The following is a 25,406-nucleotide window of genomic DNA, read 5'->3' as shown; positions in this document are numbered from 1 at the left end:
GGATTATTATTATTATGAAGTGTAATTTTTTATTGTTATATGCATGTCCCTGGTTGTACAGCCCATGTTGTGTGTCCGCTGTGAGGTGATTGCTGGGGAGATGGGGTTCGGTGTGTTCTCTGTCCGCAATTGTGTTTAAAACAAATCGAAACCCAATAAAGTCAGAAAAATCTCAAAACACAAAACAGTGCCGTGTTTATTATCTTAGGGCGTTCTTCTGACTTGAAATGCCCGATATAAATGCAATTTATGGTTGTTTTTTTTTATTTTTTGTGATTGGTGTGGAATCTATCGCTCGCTGTTTCCCCCCCGGGGGTCCTGGTCTGGAATCTCTCCCTCTCTCCCCCCGGGGGTCCTGGTCTGGAATCTCTCCCTCTCTCCCCCCGGGTCCTGGTCGGGAATCTCTCCCTCTCTCCCGCCGGGGGTCCTGGTCTGGAATCTCTCCCTCTCTCCCCCCGGGTCCTGGTCGGGAATCTCTCCCTCTCTCCCGCCGGGGGTCCTGGTCTGGAATCTCTCCCTCTCTCCCCCCGGGGGGTCCTGGTCTGGAATCTCTCCCTCTCTCCCCCCGGGGGTCCTGGTCGGGAATCTCTCCCTCTCTCCCCCCCGGGGGGTCCTGGTCTGGAATCTCTCCCTCTCCCCCCGGGGGTCCTGGTCTGGAATCTCTCCCTCTCTCTCCCCGGGGGGTCCTGGTCTGGAATCTCTCCCTCTCTCCCCCCGGGGGGGGTTTCCGGTGTGGAATCTCTCCCTCTCTCCCCCGGGGGGGGGTTTCCGGTGTGGAATCTCTCCCTCTCTCCCCCCGGGAGGGGGGGGTTTCCGGTGTGGAATCTCTCCCTCTCTCCCCCCGGGAGGGGGGGGTTTCCGGTGTGGAATCTCGCGATGTGTTGCGGCTGAGATCTCGGAGGCGGTGCAGATGGCGGCGGCTGCGGGAGGCGGAGGCGGCCGCGGGTCCGAGGGCCCCGGGGGTGGGTCCGGGGGCCCCGGGGTGGGTCCGGGGCGGGTCCGGGGGCTCTGGGTCCGGAGGCCCCGGGTCTGGGTCCGGAGGCCCCGGGTCTGGGTCCGGAGGCCCCGGGGTGGGTCCGGGGGCCCCGGGGGTGGGTCCGGGGGCCCCGGGGGTGGGTCCGGGGGCCCCGGGGAGCCGCTGAGGGCCCGGGGTCGGGCCGGACCGGCGGCCGCTGAGCTCACGCTGTCCCCGCTCCGCGCGGGTCCGGGGAGGGAGGCGCCGGGCGCTGCCGGTACCGCGGGGGCAGCAGTGAGGGCCTCGGGCGGCGGCGGCCGAGGAGCAGCGGCAGCGGCGGGAGGAGGAGGAGGAGGAGGCGGCGGCGGCTCCTTCATTGAGTGCGTCCCCGTGACCGTGTCCCTGGAGCATGTGGACGGTCAGGAGAGGTACAGTGAGGCCGAGACCCCCCACAGCCCCACACACACACACAGCGGCCTGAGGGTGAGACCCCCCCCCTCCCCCCACACAGTGCCCTGAGAGTGAGACCCCCCCCCCTCCCCCACACAGCGGCCTGAGGGTGAGACCCCCCCCCTCCCCCACACAGTGCCTGAGAGTGAGACCCCCCCCCTCCCCCCACACAGCGGCCTGAGGGTGAGACCCCCCACACAGCGGCCTGAGGGTGAGACCCCCCACACAGCGGCCTGAGGGTGAGACCCCCCCCCTCCCCCCCACACAGCGGCCTGAGGGTGAGACCCCCCCCTCCCCCACACAGCGGCCTGAGGGTGAGACCCCCTCACACAGCGGCCTGAGGGTGAGATCCCCCCTCCCCCCATACAGTGCCCTGAGAGTGAGACCCCCCCCCTCCCCCCCCACACAGCGGCCTGAGGGTGAGACCCCCCCCCCTCCCCCCCACACAGCGGCCTGAGAGTGAGACCCCCCCCCCTCCCCCCCACACAGCAGCCTGAGGGTGAGACCCCCCCTCCCCCATACAGTGCCCTGAGAGTGAGACGCCCCCCCTCCCCCCCCACACAGCGGCCTGAGGGTGAGACCCCCCCCCTCCCCCCCACACAGCGGCCTGAGGGTGAGACCCCCCCACACAGCGGCCTGAGGGTGAGACCCCCCCACACAGCGGCCTGAGGGTGAGACCCCCCCTCCCCCCACACAGTGCCCTGAGAGTGAGACCCCCCCTCCCCCCCACACAGCGGCCTGAGGGTGAGACCCCCCCCCCTCCCCCCCACACAGTGCCCTGAGAGTGAGACCCCCCCCTCCCCCCCACACAGCGGCCTGAGGGTGAGACCCCCTCACACAGCGGCCTGAGGGTGAGACCCCCCCCCCTCCCCCACACAGCGGCCTGAGGGTGAGACCCCCCACACAGCGCCTGAGGGTGAGACCCCCCCCCCTCCCCCCCACAGCGGCCTGAGGTGAGACCCCCCCCCCTCCCCCCCACACAGCGGCCTGAGGGTGAGACCCCCCCCCCACAGCGGCCTGAGGGTGAGACCCCCCCCCCACAGCGGCCTGAGGGTGAGACCCCCCCCCACAGCGGCCTGAGGGTGAGACCCCCCCCCCCACAGCGGCCTGAGGGTGAGACCCCCTCCCCCACAGCGGCCTGAGGGTGAGACCCCCCCCCCCCACAGCGGCCTGAGGGTGAGACCCCCCCCCCCCACAGCGGCCTGAGGGTGAGACCCCCCCCCCACACAGCGGCCTGAGGGTGAGACCCCCCCCACAGCGGCCTGAGGGTGAGACCCCCCTCCCCCCACACAGCGGCCTGAGGGTGAGACCCCCCTCCCCCCCACACAGCGGCCTGAGGGTGAGACCCCCCCTCCCCCCACACAGCGGCCTGAGGGTGAGACCCCCCACACAGCGGCCTGAGGGTGAGACCCCCCCCACACAGTGGCCCGAGGGTGAGACCCCCCCCTCCCCCCCACACAGTGGCCTGAGGGTGAGACCTGACATTTGACATCGCGCCTCATCACGTCTTCGAGAGTAGCGCTTCGCAGTGTAGTGACCGTATATTTGTGGGTGAAACGTTTGTGAGATCCCTCCGCGCAGAGAGCGTCTGCGCCGCTGCTCACCGGGGAAGTTAACGAGACATTTGCTTCCGGGCAGAGCTTCGCGTGAAGGTGACCGTGTAAATAAATGCAGCAGCAACAGCTTATTTCTATGAAACCCTCACGCGGGGCAGTGGGTCGGAGCGTTTAACGGTGGTGGATGCTGACGCCGAGCCGGCGAGAGGGAGGAGGTCGAAAAAGGAAGGTCTTCAGTCGCGATCTAACGGAGGGGAAGGAGGGGGTCAAGATGGAGGGAGAGAGTCCTGCAGCGACTGAAATCGCAGCCGGCGATGGTGGAGCGGAGGGGATGAGGGACAAGCAGGTGGCCTGAGCCAGCTGGACAGGGGCAACGGGTAATGGGTTAGGGGAGTAAACAGGTCGGAGAGGGAGGGAGGTGCCAGGGCATGAGGGGGTTTGTAGACGTGTGTGAGGATCTTGAAGTTGATCCGTTCTGTGATAGGGAGCGAGAATTGGTGTGATGGGGGGTACGGAGTTTAGAGCGGATGAGTGTACGTACGGCTGGTGAAGTTTTGAATTCGTTGGACTTTGTGGATCGGTGAGCTGGGCAGATATTGTGCATTGGAAAAATCATGGCGGCAGCTAATGATTGCGTCGGTGAGGGTTTCAGCTTGTGAGGTGTGTGACGCCCGCTCCCTCCGCTTGGCAGGCACTGGCCTGCTTCGTGCCCCCCCCCCGTCCTGCCCACTCGACCATTGGCCTTCAGCATCTCTGTCCCCATCCTCTGGGGACAGACTCCGCAACCCCTACGGCTCTCCCACTCCATTGGCTCCTCCATAGCCCATCTCAAGACCCTCCTCTTTGATCATACCTTCGTTCATCCTCCCACTCCCACTCCCTTTGCCCTCCACCCCTCTTGTTTCCAACTCCCAGCTCAGGTGCAAACGCTTCACTGTCCAGATCCTGGTACATCCTCCATGTGAAAGGCGTTATATAAATGCAATTTGTTGATGTTGTTTATATCACTATTCATTAATTTAACTAATAAGATTGCATTTGATGCAGTGCATATGATGTAGTGCTTTATCATATCATCGAGATTTCACAAAGGCCTTGTTTTATTCTAATATTTGTGTTGCTTTGTCAGAATGGCCTTAAAAGTTTGGAAGGAGGATATTTCACCTGACAATGAGTAACCAGGGTGCGTTTTGTGTTGTGCCACATGCTAAGATAACATCCTAACTTAAAATGAATTTCAGGATTGTCAATCTTATTGATCTTAGACTAAAGTAAAGATTTGGGCTGCTTCTTTCCGAATCTCACCAAATGGTCAGCCATACTTTCGCAATGATGTTCGTTGTCTCACAAACTTCCGGCAGTGCCCTGGGATGTATAACATCTGATTCTGATTATTTGGTAGGCTAGAATCCCTCCACCTTAAGTAACATGCCAAGTATCTCTGCAATATACTACAGAAATTGGATGTGATATTAGTATTGTTCTCTTATGATATTGTTATAATCCTTGTTATGATATTAAAGCACTGCAGATATACAAAATAGAAACATAATTACAATGAATGGTATTGGAAAGTTACTAATGGGAGTTGATCCATTTGTGATGTGCAAGGGTAAGGCATCTAGTTTTTGTTGACGTGTTTGAGGCCATGATGTTAACTTGCTGGTGCAGTCATTCATTGCTTGCTGTATCTAGATGGGACATTAAAGTGAGGTCCCATCTACTTGTTCAGGTAGATGTTAGAGATCCCATGGCACTATTTGAAAGGAGAAGGGAGTTACTCCTGGAGTCCTGGCCAACAGTCCCCCCAATTGGTCACTGCTTTGCTGTTTATGAGACATTGCTGTGTACAACTGGCTGACGTGTTTCACCCACAAAATACACAGTCAATCCACTTCACGGTATATCCTGTGTAACACTTTGAGATGTCTCAACGACGCGATGAGGCGCTAAATCAAATGAAAGGATTATTATTCTAATTGGATAAGTAAATGAGAAGCGTGGAATAAAAGATCCGTTGTTTTATTGGCTTTCTTCTGTGAATAGCTAAGGATTTACATAAATGTTCTTTCCCTTTTCTCTCAGGAGCCAGGCTATGTAACAATTCTATTCTGAATGCAATTTTCTTTTTATTCCAGAATAGTGTGTGTGACTACAGATGCTAATGGAGGTACGTTGTCTTATGTTGGCCAGCTGAATTCGGATGTGAATTTGGAACTACAGACCGCAGGTAATGGTCTTGTATGTTTGTTCCAAGATGACTTGGTTTAATTTGTTGGTGGCTGGTTTGGGGGTGTCTGGATTATTGCTTTCGGTTGCTTTCATTTATTTACTGGACTCTGGGTATCCGGAATTCGAATCTAGCTAGACCGGGCCCGAAATCAAAGACATGTATTTTAAAAAAATCTACGGATATCGACTTTGACTCATTGTTTTAATGCGACGAGCAGAGCTTGCTTCTTAGCTATCTTCTGCTTTAGTCTAATAATAATCATTATTATTACAACTTTAGCTTGGACTGTCCACCTTTGATATACTGCCTTAACTCAAAGTGCTTCACAGAATACACTCTAAAGCGGTGTAACTATGTGTATATTTTGGGCAAAGTGTAATTGAGGGTCCACAGGACACTTGAGTTCCAAGCGGGCTTATGCTCTAGCAGGGCACATTATATCAGGGTTGGTGAGTATTGCCTGTACGTGTTAAATGTCCAAATTGCACAGGACTAATCTTGGCATGGAAGGCAGGGATAAATAAAAGTAACGTATAAACATTTTCCCAAAAGTCGACTGTTTCTGTGATGATGCCTACAATTTGACAGAGTGCCCTGTGGTTTCATATAATCTTTGAAGTCTAATTTGTCACCAAAGTATTTGGCTAACAGTGTTTGTTTCAATCTATCAATTTTCCTCCTCTTCTGAAGTCATTGACATATTTTTCCTGCTTCTGGGTATGGTTCCACCGATGAGAAGAAGTTCCATATACATAGGAAATAGGAATTGCTGGACGAAAAAATGTCCAAGGTCCATCTAGTTGGTCTTTTACCACCTTGGTAATCACATGCTACAATAATGGAGATGTCGATAGCAATGATTTCTGTGTGGACTAATCTACACCCGAGTGGAAAGCTTTGCAAACCTTAGATTCAAAAGTAGGATAACGTCTCAAAGCGCTTTCCAAGGACAGTGTCAGACTCCAAGCAAGGGAGGAAGGGGTGGTGACCGTAGATGCAGTTGAAGAGGTAGATTTTTACATTGGATTTAAAGACGAATAGAGAGGCGGCGAGATGAAGGGAATTCCTGAGGTTCGGGGCGTAGTAACTGAAGGCTCAGCCACTGATTGTGATGTAGGGGAACACACATCAGGCCCGAGTTAGCAGGGCGATGGGGACAAGCAGAGGAGTGTGGCGGGAGAAGGTCACAGAGATAGGGAGGTGCTCAGCGTGAAGGGATTTATAAGTGAGGATGAGAACTTGAAGTCAATCAATACTGACCGTTGAATTATATACGAGCATAAGAGCTAACCTTTGAATTATATACTAGTATACGGGCTGGAATAATTTACATCCTGTTGTGGTGTGACAGTGTGTTTAGTATTGTGGATGGAGGCTGCTTTGAACATTAAATGCGTTTTATTAAGTTAATCTTCATTCACTGCAGTGCTCCTCACGGGGCTGTTAGTTGTTGGTACATGTGAATTATCCTTGTTTTTGCAGTGTCTCCACGGCCTTTGTTGCAGCGGGGTTCAGTGAGTGCTATTCCGCCAGGCACTCCCCTGCTTCAGATCCATCCTTTGGAGACAGGACCTCAGAGGCTGCAGAACGTTATTCTGGACGGACAAGTGGAAGGCAGCGGTGGAGCAAAGGATCTGGAGAATGACGAACCAAAGGTATTCGTGGGCAGGATTGGTGGAATTGGACTTCACTGCTGCTTTCAAAGGAAATGTGGAGAAGTAGCAGGAACTTTGGCCAAAATCAAGCAGGTAGACACCTGTTCTAAGCATTCCCTCCCCTCCACCTATAGCACAGCCTTGCTTATAGCACAGGTGTCCTGTGGATCCTTGCTAACTGCAAGCGAGATACACTTGGTTTCTGGCAGTGACCGGCTCCTGACATCACTTCCTGTGTATTGTATCCATGAGCAGTATACACAGGAAATGTTGATGATGTCACTTTCTGTGCTATGTGCAGGAAACACCACTGATATCACTTTATAAAGGTCATGTGAGGCCTAAGAAGCCTGAAGTTGGCTTGATTTGGGCACTTTGTTTATATCGTAGCTTCTCAGTTATTGACCCAGATTCCCAATTGGGGAAAAAGCATTTCACAGTTTACCCTATAGGTTTTTTGTTCAATTTTACATAATAATAACTATCCTTGCATTTGATATAGCGCCTTATGTCATTTGAGACATCTCAAAGCGCTTCACAGAATATACTGTAAAGTGAATTGACTGTATATTTTCTGGGCGAAATACATGAATCAGAGATGAGTGAATATTTAAATAAAAACATAGTTTGTCCATGTTGCCCATAAGTTTAAAAGAGACACATCCCACCAACATACACTGAGTAGTAGAGGTATTAAGTGTGCAAAAAGGCAGAGCTTTGGGATTAATACTCTAAGATAAAGGGAGGATATTTCTAGCTGGATAAGCAGCAGGAAAGCTTGCCAGACAGAGATATCAATGGCAAGCTATGTGGTTTTAGCTGGTTACACTGCAGCAGTACCCCAGAGCACATTCTGGGGTCCTCAAGACTTGGCTCTTGCAAACCTGTGCCTAATACTCTCCTGAATTAGGTAAGCAGGATGTGTCTCTCCAGGGAAAGAGTAAGAATTCCATTCCAACAATCTATCTCTGGAATTTCTATGTGTGGGTGGGATGTCATATAAACCTCAGCTTGGTTTGGATACTCTTCAGCATAGTGTTGGGTTTCCAGATTCGTCCCTGACCAAACAAAAAGGGATTAAAAGATCTACCAAAATCTAATAAACTGGTGGAAGAGGTTTAGTGGGTTGAATGACCCTCTCCTGATCCTGTTTTCCCTGTAGATAATGAGGGGGAGGAAGGAGGAAAGCAAAAGTGGATAAGAGAGGAAGAGGGGGGGATGTATCCTAATTCATTTTGATGTGCAAAAATTCAGGATGGACTTGTTATTTTGGTGACTGGATGTCCACTGTTTGAAAAATATCTATGAATTTGCTTTATGAGCCAAGACTGTCTTGGAAACCTACACTCTTGTAACATTGTTTATGTAGGAACCAAAGAGCCTCCGCATTGCTGCAGACTCGTAATCTAGAACCCACTTAAATGAAGAAGCAACAGGGCCCCCAAAGCACAATACTGGAGGCTGCAGTTTGTGTGCGGGTCAGCTGGCTCCAAACAGTTGCGTTCGCTCACTAGCTATGGAAATGCAACTTCGCTTTGAGTGAGGTTTGTTTAAACGGTGTTTTTTCAAATTTTCATCAGGTCATTGGTCCATTTTTAATCCGGGCAGATGATGCTCTCTGCTGTCGAAGTCCTGTGTACTGCGGTTGGGCATCAACATAATGGATTGCTGTTAAAAATGTACACAGTAAGTCAGAAGCTCTTTCAGAGAAAAGGGCTGCATTTAAATCGGGCTGGGACAAATGTCCCAGCTAAACGAATTAATAGGGAGGTAAATAGGAATTACACTAGTAAAGGGGGGTAATATAAAGGTAAGAGAAACCATAAGTTAGCATTAGAAAAAGTAAAGATGACAGTGCAGAATAGCCTGCCAGATAATAGGAATAGGTTAACTAGGGGTAAGAAGCTTAGCAACGCAGATAAGGAATCAGAGAGTAGAGGAAATGGTAGGAAATTAAAAATGTTATATCTGAATGTGCGAAGCATTTGGAATAAAACTGATGAATTAAAAGCGCAGATAGACACATGTGGGTACGATCTAGTAGCCATCACTGAAACATGGTTGCAAGGAGATCTAGGGTGGGAGTTAAATATTCCAGGGTTCTCAGTTTACAGGAAAGATAGGCACTGTGGGAAATGAGGTAGGGGGGGTTGTCCTGCTAATTAGGGATGAAATAAAAGCAGTGGAGAGGAAGGATCTGAAATCCGATGACCAGGAGGTTGAGACAATATGGGTGGAAATAAAAATAATAAAGGGCAGAAAATATTAATGGGAGTGGTTTAGGGATATGGGGATAAGGCAGGGTTAAGTTGTTAGCTGGAGTTAGATTAGAAGATCAGCCATGATTGAATGGCGGGGCAGGCTCGAAGGGTCGAATGGCCTACTCCTGCTCCTACATGTTATGTTAAGTACAGACAGCCCTTGGCTTGGTAGCTGTTTTCACTGCTGTACCAGCAGTTTGTGCCTTCAGGGTGCAATAGTTTCCAGATACAATCGAGCCCTGGGCCTTGTGGAACTGGTTTGCTGAGAAGGAACTTTGCATTTCTTCTCCATGTCAGTACTCTCCCCACCCCTCTCCTTGTTCTCCTTTGACTTTGTTATTTTTGTACCTCGGGGTGGTATGTGAGAGATTCCATGGTCTCTTCCTGTCTTCCTCTGGCACTGCCATAAGTTGCCAATATTTATTTGTTAATTTATGTTATTATTTGACATTATTACAGTCAATCCATTTAAAAATATATCCTGTGAAGCATTTTGAGATGTCTCAACGACATAATGAGGCACTATATCAAATGCAAGGATTATTATTATTGGCACAAATTTTTTTTAATCAGGTCAGCAGTTTTTTNACAACAAAATCATTGCAGGCCTTAATCTGTCCTTGCCTGGCTTCCACACAGATGCCTCTGACGTGGGTTATTGGAATGAGGGCCCTTGCTGTTTTCACTCTCTCTCTTACTCCTACTGTTGAAGACAACTTCATTTGCCACTTGCCTGCGACCTGTCCATTTAAGTTATTTTTGAGTTAATTCTTATTTTCAAATTGCATTTCTTAAAAACGAAGTTAGCCCTTTTTTTGTTTTCTTTAAATCAGTGCCAGCATCGATTAGCGAGACCACATTTCCTAGAGGGAGAAGTCTACTTCAAGTAAGCTTTTAGCAGTTCTACTAAAACCGCTTGGGAATCAGACATATCTACAGCACAGCAGAAGGCTGTATCTGTATCTGGGCTGACATTTTAAGAGCAATCCTTTCAGTCCCATTTATCTGTCCTTTCTCCATACCCTTGTAGCTTACTGTAGAACGAGTATGGATTCTGTTTCACCCACTTCTTCTGTCTCCATATCCATAATTCTGTATCCTAACTACTTTGCGGGAATAAAAAAATTCTAACTTTAACGTTTGCTCATTCACTAATTATCTTAAATTGATGTCTTCTAGTTACGGATTCACTGACTAGTGGAAATAATTTCTCACATGATTCTAATGACCTCTATCAGGTCACACCTCAAACCTCTTTGTTCCAAACTGGAGGATGAGTCAGGTGTGTGAGAAGTAGGTTAGTCAGACCGTCGTGTTTGTCTCGTGTCCTGGATTTTGACCCAGTGGTGCTGTCTCTAAATATCATGCTGCGATTAACAGAAGTCTTTTCATAAGCTGAATCTATGGACTCATTTTTATTTTTTATTTAAGGGCGTTGACTGTATTGCTTGACATATGCTCGTGCAAGGTTTGTTTTGGCATTGGTTATTTTAAACAAATAAAAGCTCACTCTTCGCACGGCACACTGTACAGACTTGGAAGCTGACTGTGAGGGAGAGGAACAGTGAAAGTAAGACAACCCTCTTTTGCCTACAAAATACAGTCACTTCACCTAACAGTATATCCTGTGAAGTGCTTTGAGACATGCCTCTGTCGTGAAAGGCACTAAATCAAATGTAAGGATTTTTGATTAATGTCGTGCTCGCCAGATACTGCACTGGAGTGTCAGGCTGATTTGTGTGCTTCTAAATTCCAATGTGGGGCTTGAATCCATTACCTGACCCAAGAGATTAGAGTTCTAGCTACCGAGTCAAGTTGTCACCCATAAATAATGCAGAATATTACTACTTAACTTCGGAAACTAAATCTAAAGAAAATTCCTCCTCATCAGTGACACAGAAAGCTCATTTTGTAAGACAACTTTTGTAAAAAAAAATCTTATTTTAAAAAGCAGCCAGTAGTGAAGATCAATATCTGATAAAGTTTGCAGAAAATACAAATGTGCGAAAGTGCAAAATTAAAATGACTGAATGCTTTCCCAAATTATTTTTACATTCCTCATTGAATGCTCCTCTCAATACCCAGGAACTGCCAGTGAAGTAAACAGCAGTGTGTGATAGATACAATTAGGGAATCTGTTTGCTGGTTGTATCTGTGCTGCAGATTGTACCCAGAGTTCAGCATATCTTTCTTATGCCACCTTACGGCAATTTCAAGCTACTGCACACGGAATGGCAAAAGTGAAGGAGGTGCTTTCTGATGTAATTACGGTAGAGAGCCCTTTATCTGCAGTAGTTGAGGTGAGTCCCATTGTGGATAAGGAAACAGTGTGGATACAAGTCATCTTGCAAAATACAAATTATCTGATATGCTAACCCCAAACCACTTTCATCAGAAGTTATGCTATCACTATAGAGATACAGAGTGCATGGCTGGCATATACGCTATGCCAGCCATTCTCTCTCTCTCTGCCATTCTTTCCCCCCCCCAGTCTCTCGCGTGCTCTCTGGCACAGTGTCCACCGTTGTCAGGTTGCACAGCACTTTTCCACTTGAGGCAACCAGATTGTCACATACTGTAACTCAGAATCTATTTATTGTCGAAAGCAGACGTTGATTTTGTGCAAAATAATCCAATTGATCTGGGTCTTCCCTTTGGAGCATTCAAAGCTCTGAATTCAGAATTCAAACCTTATATATATATATATATATAGGGAGAGAGGGAGAGAGAGAATGGGGTTCGTGTGAACTCCAGGCAATTTACAGCAGTAAATATTGGTAACCGCCCAGCATGTCTGTCTTCACCTCCCTGCTGCAGTTCTCATCGAATTCTTTGTATAATGAGAGTTTAAAGAGTTTCTTTTAGAACTTGCATGCTTTTTTGTAACCCTTTCTGTTCTGCAATAATAATAATAATTGTTGCTGCATTTGATATAGCGCCTCATCATGTCATTGAAACATCTCAAAGCGATTCATAGAATATACTGTAAAGTGGATTGACTGTGTATTTTGTGGGTGAAGAGTGGCAGCCAATTGCTAAGAATAACAATCAATGCAGAGGATGCCCAATTCTAAGTGTGGGACAGTCATTTAAATAATGGTGTGAAACCAAACAATAACAACAACTTGCATTTATATATGCCCCTCACGCAGGGTAGCCTCGAGAGTGCTTGAAAGTGGCAGAGCACGATGCCGAGCCAAGGCTGAGCAGTGCTGAGCAAAATCCTGCTATTGGTGAAACTACTCAGCATAAGCTCTGTGATTTCATCAACAAAAGGAGCCTCCAAATATTCAGTAGCTCTTTTCACATGTGTGTCTGAGCACGAACACATCATAGAGCCCGGGTCAGGTGTCCTTAGTTGTTGAAACGCTTTACTTGCAAACCTTTATAGATGGGATAAGACCTGCTGGGTGAAGTGATCAGTTTGTATGTCAGAGCAGAACAATTACCATCTTAAGAGTCTTAAAGACTTGTAACTAACGAGATGAAAATTTTCTTTCTTTGACATCCTTATGCCCTTTGCTTTCAGCAGGACAGCTTTCACTAAAATGCAAGCCATTTAAAGCTGTCTGATGACGAGTGTCTCTTTCCATGCTAATAAAGTGGCATGTTTATTAATAGTAAAGTAAAATTGCTGCCAAACTAAAATCTGCTGCCTGCTAACTTAGCAGCAAGGTGTTAATCTGTTGTGGTGTTTTCTTACAAGTGAAGTGGAAAGTTCATTCTTGTCTAGAACAAGGGCTTTGAAGTGAATTGCTTTTGGAGAGGCTAATTTTCCCTGGACCTTGATACATATCTTTTAGTACTCTACTGAAGGGAACTGGGAAGGCTGTGGATTTTTTCCCCAATACGTTGAAGCCTAATAATACATTATTTCTATTTCATTCCACCCACCTCTTGGAAGTGTTTCTTCACCCAAAGGGTAAGTAATGACTGAAACACAGGTTGCTAAGAAGGGTGGTTGAGGCCAGGACACTGGACTTATCTTTTATATTTTTTTAAAAAAGCTTGATGCTGAGATGAGGGCATTAGGATGGGTATTCCAGAAGATCGAGATCAAATGGGAAATTCGTATAAACCAATCTTGTGATCCTGTAATCATGTGTAATGCTAAAGTAGGCCATGTAGAACAAGACATCTGGCAGTGGTGTTTACAGCACAAATCTATTCTCAAAGTCCGCAAACATTCATAAGCAGCTCAAGTGTCCCTCAGGTGTCCTACGTCACTGCCAGCCAGCCGTTATCTGCAGCCCTTATCCCCAGCCGTCCTTGCTGGAGGTTGTGACTTGCTGTTGTGGCTGCCGAGGTTTGCTGCGTGACTTCACATCCCATGACGTAAAGGTGACTTTCCTACACAAGTGGAAGAAAAATTTTACTGTAAAGCTGGCTTTCCCTGGGATAATTACTGTTTTACTCTTTTTATTCCAGAAAATTGCATATTTAAGTTTAGAATTGAGGTGCAGCTGCATAAAGGACATAAACATTTAAAGATTTAGACACCGATCAATTTCAATGTTTAAGCTGTAGTGGTGAGGCTCTTCACAACATTGAATTTGGTCACTTCATGCCTGGTACAGCAGCACCCAATCTCTCCTCATTGCCTCATGCATTTGTTTCCACACTGTAACCTCTTGGCTTTGGGTATTCTACAGCATACTGAAGCATACTTGATCACTTCTCGAGTCCTTTGGTATATAGAATACTGTAAAACTCATAAGTCAAATCATTCGGGACCATAACATTTAATATGACTTATGAGAAGTCTGAGGTGCAGGAAAACTGTACGAGTCATAAATCTGATTTAATTAATAATCTACACTGCGCATGTATAGTTCAATGCAGCCGGTCAGTGTGTGCAGTGACGGATCAAGATTACATGCGCACTTACCAGCAAGCATTGGAATATATGATTTAGGCGGTTATACCATTTATATAGATAAGCATCGATGAATGACCAATTCAGTAAAGGTAAGATTTGTGTTAGTTTTACTGTACATGGTGTGGTGGGTGATGAGTTTGAGTCTTGACTTTTTTTATTAAATTTCTCATTTATTGATGCTTATTGAAACATATGGGCATTTGTCCTACCCATATCTATATGAGATCTATAAACCTGTCTTGACTGATGCTGATGTCTTTTACACTCAGAAACGAAAAGGCGGGTGGCCCAAAGGCAAGAAGAGAAAACCTCCAAAGGATTTCACTGCACCTCGTGCTCCTACCACAGGGTAAGGAATTGTTTGTTGCTGGATCTTAGTTCTTGGTGACGGTCAACCCATGTTTGGAAGCACCATAAACTCCTGGTTATTGATCTTCATTCCTTCACTCAAGGTATCGGGTTATTCGTTGAGCCAGCCTCTTGCTGGGAGGTCTGAGGGCATTGGCTCGAATGTTGACAAGGACGACAACATAGCTGAGCCCGATCCTGTTCTTGCTGGACACTCCGATCTTTCACAGAGAATCTCTGGATTCAGGAGCCTGACTTATGCTTCTCTCCCCTTACTTCCTCCCTCCCGACAACCTGGGGCTGAGCCCAATTATAAAGCCTCTACTGTTGCCCCCGTTTAGATCAACAAACAGTCTGCGATGTTCTGCCACAACATGATTGCGTGCAGTTTCTCAAGTGTGTGTTAGTAGTAATTTCGATGGTTGTCTATGTACGTGCAATTCATCATTATCAAATAAAGTCACTCAGGGATGATGGCTTTATGTCCTACTGCCATCTTTAGTGGTGCTTATAATGGCTGAATCATCCAATGTGGTTTTACGCTGAGATTTACGCTCCTGTCGTTTTGCTGCAATGAAAAGCCTGGTAGCAACGCTTCTTAAGAACTTGTTCCTTTAATCCCCTGTAACTGCCTGACAGGTATGTGTTATTCCTGAATGAACAGAGAGCCAAGCTCAAAGCTGAACATCCAGATCTGCCTTTCACAGAGATTACTAAGATGCTGGGCACTCGGTGGTCACAGCTCTCACAGGAGGGGAAGCAGGTGAGACATAGCTCCATCCTCCTCTTTGTAGAAGTTGTATTTTTATGGAGTTGCAAAAAAAATAAAGATTTTTGCATGTTTTTTTTCTCTGAACAAATCTTCTCCCAAAATACCATTGATGTGTAATTGAGATGTTCTGAGACGTTGGTGTCTTAAAGGGAATGAGAAGGAGAATGCTGGGCACTCAAAAAGTGTCCACAAATCTCAAAAAGCGAGATTTCAAAATCTGTATGAGTTTTGAACGTCAGTGTTTGTAGATCATACGCCTAAAACTTATTATTGCCATTCATAGAGTTTTCTTCCCACAAAGGATGTGCTCTTTGACTGATGGTGCTTTGCTTTATGATCAATAGAAGTATATTGATGAAGCAGAGAAGGATAAGAAGCGATATATAGAGGAGCTCAAAGCATATCAGAATTCAGAGGCTTACCAAGCCTTCCTGAAGAGGAGAGCGATCAGTAAGGTCAAAAACCTGTGTGGTAAGCAGAAACCATTTCCTTTAGATTGTAATAACTGCATTCAATTGTGTGAGTGGGGGTAGATATTGCTACCCAGTTACATGAGAACTCGACCCATTTGGAAGTTTGCAGTATTTGCACACTCAAGATCAGACTTGTTCATTTGGTTGTGAGTATGTGGGAGACCAGCAGGAAAATCGATTGCAGCTTTTTCAATCAGTCCAAATCATCTCATGACGTGTAAAATGTTTGAAAATTGACGCCTTAGGTTAGCACATACTTTTTTGCTACATTTTTCCTTTTTGTGTTTACTAACAGTAGAACCCTGTTACGAGGATCCCCTTAATAACGCTGGTTCACTTAGAAGGCGGGTGGTGCCCTGATGGCTGTTCCTTACTTCATTGAGCAGCTGTCTTCCCGTGTGCTGCAGAGTGGCTGACTTCCAGGTCTTCAGGTCAATGTCACCGACGTCACTTCTGTGCATGCGCACATCACCAGTTGTAATTGGTGGCGACACAATGCGGAATTGCTAACGGGAGGTCGCGCCCCATTATTAGGTTGTTTGGGATTTCACGGACCATTGTGGTAACTGGTTCCTACTGTAACTTGCTAATTCCAGAAGCGAGTTTAAAAGTGACTTATCAGGAAGTCGTCCACGAGATTCCCATATAAACTGAGTTAATATTGGATTCAGCAAGACTCTTTCAACACTAGACCCGGCAGTGTTTACCTGAGAGGGCGGTGTCCCGTGAGATCACACTGCTGATGAGAGACATCTGATCGTTCAAAATGCTAGTTGCACTTAATGGAGCATGTCATTGCCATCAGGTGTGGAGTCTCTGGATGCTGAGTTTGAAAACGATGCTGTGGCACTATCGGAAATTGATGTGAGTAGAGTTATTTTTTCGCTGTGGAAATTTTTATTTTAAAAAAAAGTTAAATGAAGTAATTGAGCAGAACTATACTGCAGTTATATAATTATAGTTATATATTTATAGTTATAATTCTATAGTTATACACTTATGGCTATAATTCTATAACTATAATCCCTCCTCCGCCCCTCTCTGATCCAAACCGGCAGCTTGGGTGCAAACTCTTCATTGTCCAGCGCCTTGGGACTCACTCCCAACGTGAAAGGTGCTTTATAAATGCTATTTGTTGTTGAATTTGTTGTTGTTGCAGGCAAACGTGTGTATGGAAAAGGCGGAAACATTTATAAGCTTCTTCCCAACTATTTTTCAGCCCCACTCTTCCCCGCTTCCTTCTTCCCCCCTCTCTTCTTCTGCAGCTTAAGTTCCTAGGTTTTGCTACATTAAGCAAATCTCAGTTAAGGCACTACGATTTGACTGGGGTGGAGGAAGGTTTGAATTTGAAGAGTTGTTTCAGCCATGACATATCTGTGTCCATCTACTCAGTGGCTCCCACATTAAAGAAAGTCTGATGCACTTTGTGCTGTCCGTACAGGATTTTCCTCTGTGCTTGGTCACATTTTTCTCTTCGGTGCCTATTATTGTATATGGGCATTTGACAGCCCCCAGGTAGATTGTCCACATGTCTATTCGGATGAGCCGAGGCTACAAATGTTGACGAGCTGTGTGACCCAGAACAGCATCTCATCCAAGCCTAATCCTGTTCACACTATTGTTGACACGGATCCACTAGATATCAGGAATGAGAACCATGGCTGAATTCAATCCGCTCATATCCCATCCCTCCCTTCCCATCCCCGCCCAAGAGGCAAATCTTAGTGCCTCAATTTAGATTCACTTAACTCTGCTGTATCTGGGAACCTATTCTGCAACATGCTGGTCCATGGCTTGATGTTTGGTGTTCCCTTTATCCAGGGAGCCTTGGAGATTTATTTAATGACTGTGTCATAGAGATGTGGCAGCAATTTGGACATTGGCTTACGTTAGCAGATCTCTGTCTTATAAATTCACATGTACTTGTCGTTAGTATATTTTGATTACCTTGAAAATAGCACTAGTCACAATAAAGATGTGCAGTGGGTAGATAGTTGCTGAATAACATTAGGATGTTTTTGTTTCCTTAAGCAGGATGATGACAGCAATGACCTGTACTGCAGGACGTGCAATCAGTATTTCAGCTCACTGCACAACAAGAAGGAACACCTTTTTGGAAGACAGCATTTGCAAAACTTAACCGGTAAAGATTTCTGCAGGCTATCAGCTTTAATGTTTTATTTACTCAGAAGACATTTTAAATGCTTATGATAATAATATTAATAATCCTTGCATTTCATATGGGGGCCTTCATGTTGGGAGACCGGGTAATAATCACATTTGTTTGTACGCTTGCTTGCACACGTTTACTTGTGTACGCTCACCCATGGTGCTTGTGCACATTGTGACTTCACAAAAGGGTAAGTCACATAGTGAGTAAGACGCATCACACACACTCTCAGCAGTGGCCAGGACACCGGGAGAAAGTCTCATTTCTTTTTAAATAGTGCCATGGGATCTTTAGCATCTATCTGACCAGCCAGACAGGACCTCAGGTTAGTGTTTATTCTGAAGGACGGCACCTCCCAACAATGCAGTGCTCCTTCAGCACTGAATTGGAGTGACATCCTGCACTATGTGAATTCAAAGTGAATTCAAAGTACCAGCGTGGAGCTTGAACCCACAACATTAGGACATGGCATTTGGAGTCCTGTAGCTCAGTGGTTAGAGCACTCGCTTTGCAAGTGAGAGACCTGAGTTCAATTCCAGGCAGAGGGCGAAACCTTGGGCAAGTTTCCTTACTCCACACAGCCTAATAATAATCCCTCCAAAACCAAAAACAATAATAAATTGGTCATTTTCAATCTATGACTGTTTGTGGGACATTGCTGTGCGCAATTGACTGCCGCGTTTGCCCACAAATATACAGTCAATTCACTTTACAATGTGTTCTGTGAAGCGCTTTGGGACGTCCTCCCGACGTGAAAAGCGCTATATCAAATGCAAGGATTATTATTATTATTATGGCGAGAGTGTTTACCTCTGAGCCAGGCTGATACTAACACACTTAGGAAGAGAGATTCAATCTGGGTTTAGATATAGTGTTATTTACTGAATAATTTTCTTTGGTTTTGTACATAAATCCTGTACCCTGAAACTGCAGCACACACGCCTTGTTTTGGATGGTGTGTACCATGTAGTACTTGCACTGAATTTATTTTATTGTTGGAGTAGCTACAAACTTGTCAGTTTTACTTCCCCTCAAGCTCAATTCTTTCTGCCAAAACCAGTGCAGCGGAAATGTCTGCCTCTGTTTGTTTTAATTTTTATTCTGACTACTTTTCAACTCCTGCTTTTTAGAAGGCTGAGGATTCAGGATGTAAAATGCACATTGTTTTCTGTTGTTGAGGTTTAGTTAGAGGATTACTGTAGTCTCGTAATGTAGTGGTTAGTGCACTCACCTCGCAAACAAGAAGACTCGGGTTCAATTCCCGGGCAGGGCAATAGCTGAGGCTAGTTTCTTTATTCCACACACCTCTGATTACCTCGCAATAAATAGGAACTCGGGTGTTAGTCGATTGGCATATCGCTTTCCGGGGGTAATGATTCCCCCAAAAAATTCAATCCACATCTGTTTGTGGGACACTGCTGTGCGCAATTGGCTGCTGCTTTTCTCCCACAAAATACATAGTCAATCCACTTTGCAATATATTCTCTGAAGCGCTTTGAGACTTCTCAACGACGTGATGAGGCACTGTATCAAACGCAAGGATTATTATTTCAACTCCTTTAAGAGGGCTCAGGATTCAGGATGTAAAATGCACATTGGATTTTGTCGGATGAGGGTAAATTAGCAGACCTCTCGAGCTTCACATTTGTACATTCGCTGTAATGTATCGGGTAGCGATAACCTGAAGCATGCACAGAGCCCACACTGACCACGGGAGGGGGTTAATGGCTGTGTCTCTGAATTCAAACAGGAGAGTTTAAAAAGGAGGCAGCTGAGCTATCGAAGCAGCAGCAGCAGGAACAGCTGGGAGACGAGGATTTAGCAGAGGATGCAGACTCAACCGAGCTCTCTCAGCTATGCGGACTGACCTCCAAGCACAGCCATACATCACTCAACCTCAGCCTTCTGGAGGAATATATTTTCAAACAAGTCAAATGTAAGCATGAACGTCATTCAACGACTCTTAATTATTTTTTGACTTTGTTCTCAATCAACTTAGAGTTACAGTTAAGTTGAACTGTTTCTACTCTGTTGTGAGCTCTCCTATTGGATCAAATCTCTGAGACCCATTGAGTTAAAACCAACATCCTTGCATCTCCAGCAACTAGCTTTTAATCCTTTTTTTAAAACTTTCTAGTCTATGTTTATTCTGTCTCAAGCTATACTACCCCACTTGAAGGACGCTATATAAATGGAAGTTGTTGTTGTTTCACCTTAGCCATTTGAACAACAGTTTTGGATAGTGGGGCCAAGGGAGATGATAAAGTCACATTAAACAGAGGCAGGGATGTGGGAGAGGGAAAGGTGACTGGAATTGCAGTTGAAAAAAGGTGCTCTTAAGGTTGGATTTAAAACCAGAGAGGGAGGTGGTAAGGCAGAAATGCTCCAGAATGGAGTTGCAACAACAATAACAAAATTCCATTTATAGAGCGCCTTTCACGTCGGGAGGACGTCCCAAGGCGCTGGACAGTTGGGTCAGGACCCGAGCAGGAGGAAATGGTCAGGATGAGGGGAGGGAAGGGAGGGAGCGAGGAGGGGGTAGAGAGTCGAGAGGGGAGCTGAAGGCACAGTCAAAGAGAAAGTCTTGAGACCGGCCTTGAAGGAGGAAAGGGAGGAGGCGGCGAAGGCACTGGGGGATAGAGTTCCAGAGCCTCGGGGCTGAGAGGTTGAAGGCCCGGCCACCGATGGTAGGGAGGTTGGGGCGGGGGATGTGGAGCAGACTGGAGTCAGAGGAACGGAGGGTACGGGCAGGAAGGTAGGGGGATAGTAGGTCGGAGAGGTGTTGCAGAGAACGGGGATAGAGTGGCTGAAAACTCACCGACTGATGGGGTAGATTGAGCAGGGGACATGAATCAGACAGATGTTAACTGAGAATTGATTATGTTTAAAACCAGAAAAAAATGCATATTGAGCTTTTTTTTTTCTCTCTCACTCCCCCTGCAGTAAGAGAGTTTGAACTTAGTGAACTCACAAAATCTTTGGAAAGTGCACAAGATGAACATGAAAATCTAAGCAAACAATTAGAAGTTTTGAAGGTAAATGTACTCTGTTGGCTTTAATGATGCAGTCTGCAATTTTCTTTGGGTGGAAGGGGTTATTTGTGAAGAAAGCATCCAAGGCTTCATTCAGTTGTTCTCGCCAATGCAAGTGAGCACTCGCCTTGCAAGCGAGACACCTGGGTTCAATTCCAGGCAGGGCGAAACCTTGGGCAAGTTTCCTTACTCCACACGCCTAGTAATAATTCCTACAAAACAATAATAAATTGGTCATTTTCAATCCACGAATGTTTGTGGTACATTGCTGTGCGCAATTGGCTGCCGCATTTCGCCCACAAATATCCAGTCAAATCACTTTACAGCATATTCTGTGAAGCGCTTTGAGACGTCAAGAAGATGTGAAAAGCACTATATCAAAATGCAAGGATTATTATTATATTATTATTAAGTGCTTTTCAAAAGAGACATTAAAAACTTACGGCTGGAGTGAGTGAGTTTGAAATTCTGAAGTAATATTCAGGCAGTTAACTTTGTTGAGAGCCCACAAAATATACAGTCAATTCACTTTACAGTAAATTCAATGAAGTGCTTTAAGATGTTTCAATGACAAGGCACTATATCAAATGCAAGGATTATTATTTTTATATAACATCAAAGAGACACTATTTTGAGGCCAACTCTGCTTTTAGTGCTTCCAGGTGAGATGGCATTTCTTCTCTTCAGTCATTAGGGTTCACGTATTACCCTGCAGTGATATCTTGTTACATGAAATATGCCACACCAAATGCATTTGCTTTCTCGTAAATTGGGTATCCATCTCTCTGATTGTATTAAAATTGATTTGGGTGCCTTTTTAAAAGCATTTCCGAACTGGTTCCAGCATCGTGTTGCAACCCGTGGTTTCTAATAACTTAATGGATTTATCTTTTACAATTTGTTTAAGCAAGAAGTATCAATGTAATTTCTTTCCCAGAATCGGAAGGTAAAGCTGGAAGCTGATCTTGCAAACTTGAAAGCCTCTGGAATCGCATTGGACACACAACTGGAAAGTTTAAAAATGGTTCCCATGCTCTTTCAATTCCATATCCAAATAATGGACAGTGGTATGTTATGTAACGCTCAATACATTTATAATTGATGTTTGCATAGACTATGAATTACAATTACAATCCAATACAATGCAAATTTATATTTATATAGCTCCTTGCACATGGGGAGGACATCCCTAGGATCTTAACAATAACTAGTTTGGCACTCAAGCTGGGGGTGGGAGGGGAAAGGTGACTGAATCCAAAAGATAGGTCCTGAGACTTTCAAAGAGGTAAGGGAGGAAGCAAAATTCAAAGAGCTGGTTCCAGTTGGGGAGCGAGCATCAGCACAGATGTGATTAGCCAAATGGTCTCTTTGTCTGCTGTAATACATTGGGGCCCAATATTTCTGATGTTAAGCTTAAGACCATTGTCTTAAAGTAATTCTAATAATAGTACTTTCATTTGATATAGCTCCAGTGATATTGAAATGCCTCAAAGCATTTCACAAGTAATTGAAGGACGCTATATAAATGCAAGTTGTTGCTGTAAAGTGAAGTCATTGTGTGTAATTGTAGGGGAACGAGGCAGCCAGTTTGTGCTCAAGATATGTTCTGCAAACAGCCTTGAAGTGAATGACCAATTTATCTGAGGGATAGTCGGCCAGGGCTGAAGATGTTGCAGAATTTTGGAAAAATATTCAGTATTCATTTGACAAAGCAAAAAATTAATCTTCAAATTAAGACTGAATTAGTAAGACATTTGAACTCACAATCTACATACTTGGGCAAAAGTGTTTCCAACTGAGCCAGGTTGACCCCATAAATGAGACAAAGAGATAAGTGTCAGTGGCATTTAAAAGGTGTTAATATCTTTTAAATGAGGACCCGGGTTTGAATCCTGGGTGAAATCTTAGGCAAGTCTCCGTACTCCACACGCCTCTGTTTACCAGCAGTAAGTAGCAACCGGGTTGTTAGTCAATTATCAGATCACTTTCCAGGGGTAATAATCCCTTCAAAAAAAATTTGGGTTACTCAATTCACAACTGTTTGTAGGACATTGTTTTGCGTAATTGGCTGCTGCATTTTGCCCCCAAAATATAGTCAATTCACTTTACAGTATAGTCTGTGAAGTGGTTTGGGACAACTGGAAGACATGACAAGGCGCTATATCAAATGCAAGCATTATTTTTTTTTACGGAAATTCTTTGGGAAGGGCGAAACAAAGGATACTGAAATCACTCTGCAGCACTTGCGTTTAGATTTATGGCTGATGCAATAAAATAAAATGCTTGTGTTTCTGGAACATGTTTTTAGAAAGTAATCTTTTAGGTCGGGTTTCTCTTTTCTTCCCCCCCCCCCCCGCACATAAGTTCACAAGTTAAGACGATCAGGCAGTCAGAACAATCCTATTATTAAAATAATCTTCATTTTATAACTTCTAGGAAATTGCATTCAGCAGAAACCGTGCCTATCTCTTGATACACTCACTAAGTAAAGGTAAGTGTGTTTGCTAAGCTTTGTGGCGTGCTTTCGAATGTTTGGACTTCTGTTCCAGAAAGTAATTTTAGTTCAATGGAAAAGCGATGGGATCAAATTGATTATCGTCACATTAATGACACTTAGCAATGTTGAAATGCCCCAAAACAGCCCAAATCTACTGAGAATACCGATGGGATCAAATTGATTAATCTGCGCACTTGGCAATTCGGATCTTTTTGGGGATGTAAATGTTGGGGTGGACATGCCAATTATGCTGAAGTGAACCCACGGTACCATAATTGTAAGAGGGTTCCACAGAGATTCTTTGTTACCCAGAGACAGTTTTAGATTTGGGAGCTGACTGAGTGAGGTAGGATTTGAATACTTGCCAGAAGAACTGACAAGTTCAGCTTTGTTTTAAGAAATGGATCTTCGACGGTGCCCTTATGGAATGAGACAGACCAGCTGCTTAGTTGAAAATGTCATAAAGCGTCCTTTTTCTACTCCGTTGTTAACAACAGTTGCTATGCAGTGGTCAAGAGGCAGCTTGTTAGAATTCCAGCTGAGTGAAGTTTTCAATGCAAAAGTGTTTTTTTATAACCTGTATCGGGGCATTTTTTGGCTACAGTTTTTTATGAATCTCTTTACCTCAGTTGTATCCATGCAACTGAAATGATTGCTCTAAACAGGCAATTGAGGACAGATTTGTCAAAGAACAACTTGAGGGCAATGTGGATAGTGAATCAAGTTCTTACTTGTAGCTTTCCCACCCAGGTACAATTCCTGCACCTTCGAGCTCTGATACCTTTTTAATTATTACTTTTTTTAATTGAAATTTTCATTCAGTGTTATTTATTACAAGTGATTTTTTGGGGGTGGGGGCAGATTGACTGAAGGCCCGCCCGCCAATGGTGGGGCAGGCGAGGCAGGGGACGTGAGGCAGGCTGGAGCCCACTGGGCGGAGGGAGCGGGCAGGTTGGTAGGGGGTTAGGAGGTCGCAGAGGTAGAGGGGGAGCAAGACCATGGAGGGCTTTGAAAGTGAGAACCAGGATCTTGAACTATATCTTCTGTGTGATGGGAAGCCAGAGGAGTCGGGCGAGGGATGGGGGTGATCGTCACGGAGCCTGGTGCAGGAGAGGACACGGGCTGCAGAATTCTGGATGATCTGCAGCCTATGGAGGGAGGAGTTTGGGGAAGCCGAGGCGCCTACATCGGGTGCAGTTTGAACATCTCATTTTGACCTACGAGTGAGGACTTTTGATTCACCCTGCATAAAGAAACTGATGGACAGAAGCAGAATTTAACTCAAAATGCGTGTGTTTTTTTTTTACAGGGGGTAGGGTAAAACAAGAAACAGAATGAAGAAGTTAAAGAACGAGGGCCCTGAAGAAGATAAAAGATTGTAAAGCAGCAGCCCAGGTCAGATGTTGCGAACGTTGAATTTCACTTCACTGGGAACTTTTCATACCAACATTTATTATCTGTTCATGTAGTGAATTTATAGCTGTGTTTTTTTTCAATCATTGTTCTAAGGTGGGTGCACTGTCCACTGTTCAGTGTGGTTTCACTGTGCCGTGTTGTGCCGTTTGTACCTGACCTCTGCAAAATCACTCGATATTTTGTTTCGCCCACAAAATAAATAATAATAATAATAAACCTTGCATTTGATATAGCGCCCTTATCTCGTCTGAGATGTCTCAAAGCGCTTCACACAATATACTGTAAAGTGTAGTGACTGTGTGTTTTGTGGGCAAAACGCAAAATACAGTCAATCCATTTTATAGTCTATTCTGTGACGCGCTTTGAGACGTCTTGAAGACGTGATATAAGGCACTATATCAAATTCAAGGATTACCAAATTATTTTAGGACCGTCTCTTTCTCAGTGCTCTGTGACCCATTAAATGAAGTGTGTCAGCGACTGGACTTGGGTGCAAAGCAAAAATCAGAATCGGATAAGAAAATATTTTTCATGTTTGTGTGATGCCTCGGCACAGTGTAAACTGGAGCGTGTGTGTCAGACCAGCGAGGGGAGCACTTGTTTTGTGGGTTAAATGTTTATTCCAATGTTACGCAGTTACTACAGTACAGTGCTATGATGCACTCTGTCTCTTTTTGCAAAGTTATACTGTATTAACAAATCACTTTGA

At 45.4% G+C, this 25,406-nt stretch overlaps 1 protein-coding gene across 1 annotated transcript; it reads left to right on the top strand.

Annotated features, from left to right (window-relative positions):
- The first annotated feature begins 910 nt into the window (after positions 1 to 910).
- Positions 911 to 24,926, top strand: LOC103181325. The gene is made up of 13 exons (XM_042340690.1): positions 911 to 1,383; positions 5,100 to 5,191; positions 6,677 to 6,942; positions 14,259 to 14,338; positions 14,977 to 15,100; positions 15,454 to 15,580; positions 16,388 to 16,446; positions 17,614 to 17,725; positions 19,503 to 19,688; positions 20,696 to 20,787; positions 21,722 to 21,851; positions 23,221 to 23,275; positions 24,591 to 24,926. The coding sequence occupies exons 1-12, from the start codon at positions 911 to 913 to the stop codon at positions 23,271 to 23,273; spliced, it is 1,794 nt and encodes a 597-aa protein (XP_042196624.1). The 3' UTR covers positions 23,274 to 23,275; positions 24,591 to 24,926.
- Positions 24,927 to 25,406: the final 480 nt, after the last annotated feature.

This window comes from Callorhinchus milii, unplaced genomic scaffold, assembly GCF_018977255.1.
Source record: "Callorhinchus milii isolate IMCB2004 unplaced genomic scaffold, IMCB_Cmil_1.0 Scaffold1, whole genome shotgun sequence".
In the NCBI taxonomy this organism is placed as follows: domain Eukaryota; kingdom Metazoa; phylum Chordata; class Chondrichthyes; order Chimaeriformes; family Callorhinchidae; genus Callorhinchus; species Callorhinchus milii.
The sequence above is the reverse complement of the archived record's forward strand: the minus strand, read 5'-3'. Positions and strand labels throughout refer to the sequence as shown.

Coding starts and splice junctions, on each gene's coding strand:
- LOC103181325 (XM_042340690.1), top strand. CDS start 911: ATGGCGGCGGCTGCGGGAGGCGGAGGCGGCCGCGGGTCCGAGGGCCCC. Junction 5,192..6,676: donor TTTGGAACTACAGACCGCAG/GTAATGGTCTTG, acceptor TTGTTTTTGCAG/TGTCTCCACGGCCTTTGTTG. Junction 15,581..16,387: donor TAAGGTCAAAAACCTGTGTG/GTAAGCAGAAAC, acceptor CATTGCCATCAG/GTGTGGAGTCTCTGGATGCT.